The sequence below is a fragment of the Octopus bimaculoides genome, chromosome 5 (assembly GCF_001194135.2).
Source record: "Octopus bimaculoides isolate UCB-OBI-ISO-001 chromosome 5, ASM119413v2, whole genome shotgun sequence".
Taxonomy (NCBI): Eukaryota; Metazoa; Mollusca; class Cephalopoda; order Octopoda; family Octopodidae; genus Octopus; species Octopus bimaculoides.
The window spans coordinates 44356918-44367919 of NC_068985.1; the positions used below are offsets into that span (position 1 = coordinate 44356918).

The 11002-nt window shown below is 35.8% G+C and overlaps 1 protein-coding gene across 1 annotated transcript in view; it reads right to left on the reverse strand.

The window, feature by feature from the left end:
• LOC106878262 (crystallin J1A) overlaps nt 1-11002 on the reverse strand; it is a 387015-nt gene that overhangs the window by 288946 nt on the left and 87067 nt on the right. The window contains exon 5 of the mRNA XM_014927435.2: nt 1171-1327. Within this exon, the coding sequence (XP_014782921.1) occupies nt 1171-1327 (157 nt within the window). The remainder of the gene's footprint in view (nt 1-1170; nt 1328-11002) is intronic.

Genomic DNA, 11002 nt, shown 5'->3' on the forward strand with positions numbered 1-11002 from the left:
TATATATATATATATATATATGGTGTATATATGCATGCATGTATGTATATGTATGTGTGTGTGGGTATTACTGTCTCCTTGTCTTAACAACATGTGACAGTTCTAAATAAGTGTCAATGTTATGCAAGTGGTGTCCCATGTTTCCAGTCTTCTATGAAAGCATGTCTGGTCAAATGGAAATGTTACCTTCCTTAGAAAACAGATAAAGGTTGGCAACAGGAAGGGCACCTGACATGGAAAATCTGCCTGAACAAAATTCCATGCAACTCATGTGAGCATGGAAATATGGGCATTAAAATGAAGAAGATGATGATGATATATTTGCATGCGTATATGTGTATCACATATGTGTGTGTGTGTGTGTAAAAGTGTAAGTGTATTTGCAAGCCAAGTTTGTTGTCATTTTCCACTCTTGACATATCAACTACCGGCTCTGCACTTTTAATCCTTGCTTGCAGCCATTTCTTTCCTCTTATGGCATACCAATGGCCTTAGCGAAGGGCTGCTATATGGTCACACTATCTGCTGGGGATATAAACTAGCATTACAGTGCTTGACCAATGAATTGTCTTCTAACTGTGGTCACTACCTTTATTCTGTCTTGCTTCTTCTATTTATCACCCATATTTTGTGCACTTCAAGCTCTGCACTGAATACTTATTTTACAGTTTCTCTTCCCTTCAGAAGGCCACAGTTGGAAAGTCTATATATTTCTTCAATCAGAGATGGCATGTGATTAAACACACATCAATCTTGGCACTTAAAACAAGTCTAAATTTGATGCTGAATTTCCAGGCACCTCAAAAGAAAAAAATGTGTTTTGAGGCCATTTTGCTTCCAATCCACCATAGCCATCGCTGAACAGTTTGGTTATGTATAGATTTTCTGATAAAACAGTAGTAAACAATCAATGGCTACATTACAATATTGTGATCAACACTACGAAACACTGTTTTATAGAGTGTAGAAGGAAATCTTGATTAAAACAGTATATGAGATGCTCTCAATACTCTATCATAGATCTGAAACACATCATTCCCAAAAGATGAGCAGACACAGGACAATAGAAGCTTACATAGCTGCCAGCATACTAAGACACAGACAGACAGAGGACAATAGAAACTTACAAGGGTGCCAGTACACCAAAACACAGACAAACAAGAAACTTACCGAGCTGCCAACAATCCAAAAGCAACAGCAACATCATTGTTTTGGGTGAGTCTTACGACTTGTTCGACTTTGTCTAGAAGTTGAGGATGGCCAGCATAGAGAGCAGCAACAGGAATAATTCTTAGAACACAGTCTATTTGTTCATCAGATTCAGAACCTAGAAAAGTGAGAGGGAGAGGGAGGTGAGATATACATTGAGAGAGAGTAATGGAGAGAAGAAGAGAGGGTGATCGACAATGGGAGAAATACAGAGAATGAGAGAGAGTGAGAAGGAGATATAGAGAATGTGAATGACAATGAGAGAAATTGAGAAAGACAGAAAGTGAGTGAAGAAGTTAAAGGGAGAGAATGTGTGTGTGTGTGTGAGAGAGAGAGAGAGAGAGGGAGAGAGAGAGTTAGAGAAACAAATATAGATATATACGGCATAAGAGTTATTAAAGATTTAACACAGAGAAGTAGTAAAAATAATTACATATTAAAATAACACTTAAATTATTATATCTCAAAATAAACTATTCATGTATAAAGAGGGCAGATTGGCAAACAAATTGCTTTGTGGTATTTATTCTGGGTCTTAACATTATGAGTTCAAATCCTGCTAAGGCTAATTTTGACTTACATCCTTTGTGGTCGATAAAAAAATGTTGCTGTCATGTACTAGAGTTGAATTAATCAAGTTATCTCGTCAAAATTCTTTGTATGGGCCTCTTTTAGAATCAATATTTATGTAGAAGAATAGCCATCTGTGTATCATACCTTATGTACATAGATTGATAAAATCTCCTACAGATATGCTGTGTTAAAAACACAATATATATTACAGGGCGATAAAAAAAATTGTGCATCTGGTTAACAAGACCATCAAATGCATTTCAATCTTTTTGAGCTTTGTCAGTGATGTGTACTCATAACCACATACCTAAATGAGATCTGTCACCTCGATATAGGAAACAGTGAATAATACATTAATGATATTGCAAATAGCTGATGGGCTGAATAAAATATCCAGTGTAAGCAATTGAAGCTGCATTCAGTTAAAAATCCATTTACATATAAGGTATATAAACTATTGATAAGCAAGATACTGTGGTTTTCATCCTATAGATGTGCTGTGTTAAAAATACAATATATATGGAAAGGAGACAAAAGAACTATCCTGGCTGTGGCTAGCAAGAAACTCCAGATAAATTTCAAACTTCTTAGGCCTTCTCCAATATGTAGAAAATAGTGAATATATTCAGATACTGTAAACAATTGATGCACTGAATAAAAAAAGAATCCAGTGTATGAAATTGAAGCCGCATTAAACTAAAACAGCCATCTATGTATCATATCTAATGCATGTGGTTGTGAGTATATGTCATTGGTAAGGCCCAAGAAAGCCAAAATACATCTGGCATTCTTGCTAGCTGCTGCTGGGAGATCTTTCATCTCCCTCTGATATATATTATGCTTTTAATACAGCACATCTAAAATGAAAACTGCAATATCTTACCTATCAATAAAGTATATACATTAAATATGATACATAGATGACTATTTTAATTTAATACTGTTTATGAAGTAGAATTGTGGGTTGACACGATTTTTAGAATGGCTCATTTAGGGACAGTGATATGTACTCATGAAATGCAGTAGTAAGTCCAATCAACTGTAACCCTGATGTGTTGTTCTTATAAATCAATATTTATGTCAAAACATCACACAAAACAATAGTAATATATAAATTAGGTAATAATTCATATCATCATCAATATCATAACCTAAAGACCAGGTTTCCCTTTCTGAGTCTATGACCATTACGTTTACCCACACTTGTTCACTTTTGATATTTCTTTTCTTTTTACAACTGCCTATGGCCCAAATGTATATCACATCATATCGTATATGTACAGATATCACCAGGTGTCCCAATATTTCTATCTTTATCAGTGTGTATATAAGCAAAAATTAAACTCTGAAGTCATCAATTATTAAAGTGGTATTGCCATATTTTACTTATTTACCAATAACCCACAGTGAACACTTCCATGGCCCGCCTGGTGCTGGCTCTCTATCCTACACCAATGATTAGTAACTATATTTTATGCAATGGTCTACAATATTTCTATATTGCCTATGACCCACCTGATATCAATTAACTGAAACCAAAACAATCAATATCCAAACACAAATTTAATTCAAGCTGTAATAAAATAAACAAAAAGACCTTTTAGCCAGGTTTGAAGAATAAAATAATATCAATACTTGTTCCATATTAAGGTGGTGAGCTGATAGAATCATTAGCATGTTGGGCAAAATGCCCAGTGGCATTTCATCTGTCCTTTATGATCTGAGTTCAAATGCCAACGGGGTCAACTTTACCTTTCATCCTTTCCGGGTCAATAAAATAAGTAGCAGTTGAGCACCAGAACTGATGCAATCGACTAGTCCCCTCCCCCAAAGTTTCAGGCCTTGTACCTTTAGTAGAAAGGATTATTATTATTATTATTATTATCTGGGAAAAATGCCTTGCGGCATTTCATCCAGCTTTATGTTCTGAGTTCAGGGTTAATAAAATAAGCACCAATTAAGCACCAGGGTCGATCTAATTAACTTAACTTCTCGCACAAAATTGCTGGCCTTGTGCCAAAATTTGAAACTAATATTCATCCCATCTTGTTCCTCAATGCTCTATGAAGCAGAAACACTCACACATGGGAAAACTCTTTACATACTTAGAATGGTTCAGCTGCCTCATACACATACACACGCACACATACATACTGAAAGACTATCTGACTATTTGGTAAACCACTCACCATAATAATACATCCACTAAAAGAATAATGCTCAGTAACCTTCTTCTCCAACTCTGTAATCAATAATCCCAAATTCTCTGGACAATCAAGCCATGTTATACTTCTGATTCCCCCAAAATCTCTACCAACCATTGACACCCATACCTAACCGCTCCTCTCTACAACTTCAGTCCTCCTGGAAAACACACACATACACTCTCCACACAGACACATATTTAACCCTTTAGCATTTAAACTGGCCATGTTCAGCCCAAATATTCTATCTGTTTTATGTTCAGGCTAGACAGATCTGGCCTCTCAAACTTACCCTACAGTGTTATTCCAAAAGTACACCATCACATCATCCAAATCTTAAAGCTTCAAGATAATTAAGAATAAATTTTAAAGAATGTGAATAAATAAGCAATACCTTTGACAAAGTATTCTAAATGCTAAAGGGTTAAAGCTGGCTCACTGTCATCAATTATATGAGTAGAGTGAACTGCAACTGGTAATAGAAACTATACTGTATACACAGCTCACCAGGGATTTATCCCTATTCTACATTAATAGCAAAAATAGAAAATTGTTCACTGGAACTGTATTTCTGCTGCTGCTGCACAAAAAGTCGTATTGCTTAAGAAATATATGGTTTGTGGCAATATGACAATTATAAATCTATTGATTCAGCTGGCATTAATGTGGAGACAAAACTATCAAAATACATTAAAATTTAGAGAAAAAAAAAAAGACCCCAAAAAAATCCTCAAAAAAAAAAAAAAAAAAAAAAGAAAAAAAAATTCAGACTGGAATTTTATACAAAAAATAAATATTTCATACTAACAGGCTTCACTTGCATTTATCCTCTTTCTTTCTTTTCTATCTTCTATTTATTTTATTTATTTACATTTTTTCTTACATTACTTGTTTTGTCAATTATCACTAATGCGGCTTCTGTTCTGAGTTTGCTCAGTAACTCCATGCTAAATCTGTGCTATATTGGCCAAACTGTCTACTTTGCAGAAACAACCCCAACGCCCACTGCCCCCTCGACAAAAGGAAAAAAAAGAAGAAAAACAGCTTTCTTTCTTTCTTTCTTTCATAAGAGGAACTATAAATAAACAATAATGGTAGGAAAATGGTGAAATTGCGAGCATGTAGGATAGAATATCTTGCAGTATCAGTTCTAGCTTTCTGCGCTCTGAGTTCAAATCCCACCAAGATTAGATATTAACTTTTACTTTCATCCTTCTAATTTTGATAGATAAAGTACCTGTCATCTACTAGGGTAGAAGCATGTGGCCTAGTGGTTAGGGTGTTTGACTCATGATCATAAGATTGTGGTTTCAATTCCTGGACTGGGTGATGCGTTGCGTTCTTGAGCAAAACACTTCATTTCATGTTACTCCAGTCCACTTAGCTGGTAAAAATGAGTAATCCTGTGATGGACCAGAGCTTCCTCCAGGCGGGGAATATATATGCCATGGAATTTGGGAAACTGGCCCCTCTAAGTCTATAGAACTTGGGAAGGAAGGAACAACATCTACCATGATCCCTTTGTCTGTCCATATGTCTGTCTCTCAGAATTGGTCATGTCATGCTGTGCTGCAAGAACTTTTGTAAACTCAGTGCAACACAAGAACTATCTCATAGTATCTCTTTCTCATGACCTGGAGAAGCTGATACATAAATATGAATGACCTGTAGGAATACCATATGCAACCATAATATACTTGTTGTTTATATTAGGCATACCCAGATACAGTGGAGGCGCAATGGCCCAGTGGTTAGGGCAGCGGACTCGCGATCATAGGATCGCGGTTTCAATTCCCAGACCGGGCGTTGTGAGTGTTTATTGAGCGAAAACACCTAAAGCTCCATGAGGCTCCGGCAGGGGATGGTGGCGAGCCCTGCCGTACTCTTTGACCACAACTTTCTCTCACTCTTTCTTCCTGTTTCTGTTGTGCCTGTAATTCAAAGGGTCGGCCTTGTCACACTGTGTCACGCTGAATATCCCCCGAGAACTACGTTAAGGGTACACGTGTCTGTGGAGTGCTCAGCCACTTGCACGTTAATTTCACAAGCAGGCTGTTCCGTTGATCGGATCAACTGGAACCCTTGACGTTGTAAGTGACGGAGGGCCAACAACCCAGATACGAAACATTGCAACCAAATCAGTGCTGGATATAATTTCTACAGAAAATCTGTAGAAATAACCTTAACAAGTGACCTGGAAAAGGGTAAACACTTCTCTTACTATGTGAACCAATGTATAGTATGGTATGGAATAGAAATAAAGAATTTTATGTTCTGGGTTGTTGTTTTTTATCTGAAAGCGTAAGTCATCATTTCAGTGTCTACTTTCTTATGCTTGCATAGGAGGAACAGAATTCATTGCGGCAGATTTTCTGTGGTTAGATGCTCATTCTGTTGCCAACCCTCACCTGCTTCTAAGAATGACCTTATTCTTATTCCCCCATGGTCAGATATATTTTTGTGGAAGAATGGAAATGAATGACACTGCTTTTACAAGTATCAAGAATGGAAATGGTGACACTCTTTTACAAGTATCAAGCAATGTCAAAACAAAGACAAAGACAAAGACACACACACACACATACACACAGAGTCAAAATGCTTCTTTCAGTTTCTGCCAACCAAATAAATTTTTAAGGTTTTGACTGGCCCAGTAGAAAACATTTTCCTAAGGTGTCATCCAGTGTGACTGAAATCCAAACCATATGGTTGGGAAACAAAGTTTTTAACCACACAGCCAAGCCTGTGCTTAAAAGAAAAATATAAAAGTGATATTGTCATATTTCATTGATTAACAACTCGTTGGTAGTCAGTACTGTATCACTGATCCATTTAACTACTACTACTACTACTACTTCTATCACTGTTATCCTCTCTAGTATTGGCACCACAATAGAATACACACAGTTTACCGTTAAATGCGAATACAGGAGGTCCTCTTAATCTTAATGAGGACATGACAACTTCTCCAGTGCTGGTGCTATGATAAAATACACATAGTACAGTCTGTAAACTGTTTGGTATTAAGAAATCAAGTGAAATATTAAACTTATCAGTGATATATGGTTTTTCATCCCATTTAGATGTGCAGTAATGGGCATCTGAGCTATGCCAGCAATAGAAAGTGGATGTAAATGATGATGATGAAGATGATGAGATAATGTTGATGATGATATTGAGAGGGATTCAGAAAATAATTGTCATCTGAATGAATGAAGTTAATGAATTAAAATAATTGTTAGAAGACAGTGTAGAAGAAAATGTGTATTGCTGGTAACGTAATACCAATTTCTGTAGAAATGGTCAAGTGACTTGGCAGATGTGACAAGAAGGTGGTGGATTTCAGTTTGGAATATATTATAGTTTGGAATATATTCATAAAAATTCCTTGTAATGCATGGTACCTTAACACAGATAATTAAATATTTACTTTCACAAACAAACACTGAATTCTGTCAGCTTTTTCAGAAAAAATGGTTTGAAATATGTTGCCTATGACAGAATACAGTAATTCTCTTTCTTGTAGCCATGACAACGAAGTGCAATGCATTTAATATTGATTAATGATCGGAGAAAAGATAATGTTCTAAGTTAATTTGATCAGCAAGATGGGATGGTGGCTCAATTGTAGTATATTTGGGTAGAGACCGTAGTGTTTAACACAGAAATACTAGCAATGCTGAATAAGGGAGAGTCTATGTGGTCAGTTGATTTGCAAGATATAGCAGCCAAAGCTTCCTTAATTCTACCCTTTAAGAAAATAGAAAGGACTTGCCAAATAATGTAGTCCTAAAAAGATAGGATAGTCAGGGCTAGAATGTCTCTAATCATAGATCTGCTTAATCAGGGTTGACCTGGGTTACAGAACAATGACAAGGGAGTCACATAGCAGTCACATGTTCTGCTGGGAATACTAACTAAATTACTTTCAAAGCTCATTCACTGACTAAAGGAAGGACATATTTGATAATGAGGTCCTAGATACACTAATAACTGAAACAAAGATGGAAGTGGTTTTTATATGGCAACAGGTGTCATATACCATAAGTTCACTTGACAAAGACTTATTAGGGCTCACTGACAAGTAGATGATATATGGAAGTAAAATTGGTTAAAATGATAAGAATTAGCAATGATAGTTGCACTTAAGAATTTTGTTTCTTATTTCAGATCAGCAAACACTTAGATGAAAGAGACAGACAACAAACTTCTTATCCATAACTAACATAGCATCCTGCGAAAATTTACATATATCTCTAAAACAATTTATTTAGCCATTGATGATTATTTGTTGAAATTTCTGAGAGAAATCATTGTGATCATTTTTACTTTCTGAACCATTTATACTTATTTATTGCCTTTTTTGCTTCTGTTGTAGTGATTCATAATTCAGCAGATAATATCTTAGTAGTTAAGTGTTTCTTATTAATCTTATTAGCCAATCAGGGATGAGTAATCTATCAACCATTTTGGCTATATAAACTATAACCATGTTAAAGGCTAGAAATAGAAACTAAACACTCTTACATGTGAGAAACAGTTTAGCCTTCTGCTAAATATTCCATGTTTTTTGTATGGGGTATGTGTGATGCACTCTTTGCATTTGTTTAATTCATACAGACATGAAGTTATAACATCAACTATATGCTGGGTCACTGAGTACTCTCAGTGATTAAATATTTTGCTTAAATGAACTAAGATTGTACCGACCAGGTATATGTCCACCTGGCATGTATTTGACTCTTGTACCACAGTTAACCACAACTATCATCAAATCCTAGATGACATGTAACCACATATTAGTGTACTTGTTTGGGCTAAAAAACAGGAACAAAGTAATCTTCTGTTTGAGAGACAAAGTTTAGCCTCGTTTTAGAAAGAACATCTTATCGAAGAACTTCCTGTTTACACCATATTTGTTTATTTTGTGGTTTAGTGAGTGGTTTTCTCATGATGTTTTTGTTTTCTTCCTGTGCTTTTCAAGCATTATGGCAAGTAATACTTCAAGGAGTGAGTTAGAATTCAGTGATACTATTTATTAATGACTTAATTAGTGAAAGAGAGTGTGGAATTGGAGAAAAAAAAAAAAACCCCACAGTGAATGTTTCAGTGCCATCAGTACACCAGCATGTAATTTATATTGGAACTTATTGATTCAGAGCAGGAGTGGAATGATCACATTGTTAATCATTGAACTGATGCTTGCATTAGTGATGTGGGCCCTAAAACACCTTTGAACTTAGAAGTAAAACCTGTTGAATATTTTCTTCAAAATTTCCCTGAAAACGTTTTGCCAGGATAAACAATGAAACCAGTGTTTTTGTAATCAATTTGAAAATCCAATGCAGCGAAAAGTGCTTTACAGTGGAATCCGGATGGATATAGAAAGAGGGGTAGGCTTAAGAACTCGTGGCGTAGATCAACACAAAAGGAACTAGAGAAAGGGGGACATTCATGGCAGAGTATAAGTACAGAAGCGAAAAATTATGCGACACGGAATTCCATTATAAGTGGCCTATACTCCGCGTCGGAGGGTTAAAGGGAAGAAAGAAACAATGAAACCACAGGGTGTGTGTGTCAACCAGGCAATTCCATCTTTATTACATCAATACAGGAGATGAAAGTGCGTCTCAGAATTCTTCTTTTAATGATAATGGTACAGTTTCTAAGTTATAGAGACAGAGGAACACAAATTCAGCTTTGAGACAGGAAATCAATACCCAGGAAACCACATCTTCTAAATATATGTGAAAACATCTGTGTAATCAACTTAACTGTATTCAATCTACCTAAGCAATCAAGTGACATGACAACAGTAAAAACAGCATTTGCAATATTCATCAAAAATCATTACATCCTAATTGATGTAATAGATATATTTTTATGATTTTTCTACTAAACTAACTGTATTTCATCAAAATCTCTAGTTTCTAAAAGGATTATGAGATTTACATAGAAAAAGCACTACAGAAATTTAAGAGTTTAGCTTCCCGTCATACTATATTCCTCCAGTAGATCTCGAAGTATATTTCACGGCAGTTATAAATTTTTGATAATATAGAATGTCATCACTTTACTCTTTGATCCATTCAAAGTTAATTTATACACCAGCTATTTGAAATGTAAGCATCTACTACATATTGTGTGGATAAATTAGTAACTGTCTTTAGTTCAACAGCAGCTGAAGAAGTGAAGAGTCACTTGAACAGCAAGGTACCTGGCAAAGTATCTTTATTCTTTATACTTGATTCAGTCATTGGTTTGTGGCCATGCTGCAACAGCCATAAATATTTCATACTTTCTTTACATATTTGAGGTTCATTCTTCTAAGCCACAACACTAACCATCAGCTGGGTCATTGTGCACACTTAGTTGAACTCAGACTATACTGCTGAGGTTCAAGTGTGCCTCACTTATATGTGTGTGTGTGCATACGTGTGTGTGTGTGTGTGTGTATGTGAGATCTTCATCAAAATCATCATCATTTAATGTCCTATCTTTCTTTTATCTTTTACTGGTTTCAGCCCATGGCTGAGGTCATGCTGGTGCACCACCTGTAGTTATTCGGTGTTGTTTCTGGTATTGTTGTTGGTGAAGTAGTGAGTTGGACAGAGCTTTCTTCTTTGTGTCTCCTGCTGCGATGTGGGTTCATCTGGTATCTCAGACAGAAACCTGTCCAGATGCTCTTTGAAAACTTCCACACCAACACCATGTAGATCCCTAAGGTTGCCTGGCAAGATGTTGAACACTTGCAGGCTCTTGAAACCCAGACTATTGCAGTACTGTGTCCTATATGTATGCATATATATATATATATATATATATAAATGTCTTTGTGTGTGTGTGTGTGTGCAAAAGTGTACCACTTGAACCTACCACATAGCAGAATACTGATCTAAATAAAGGATAAATATGTAAATAAAGAGAATAAGTTAATAGTGCAAACAATATTGGTCATTGTTGTAATAACACGGTTAGCCAATAGTTTATGATTGGAGAGAGAGAGAGAGAGAGAG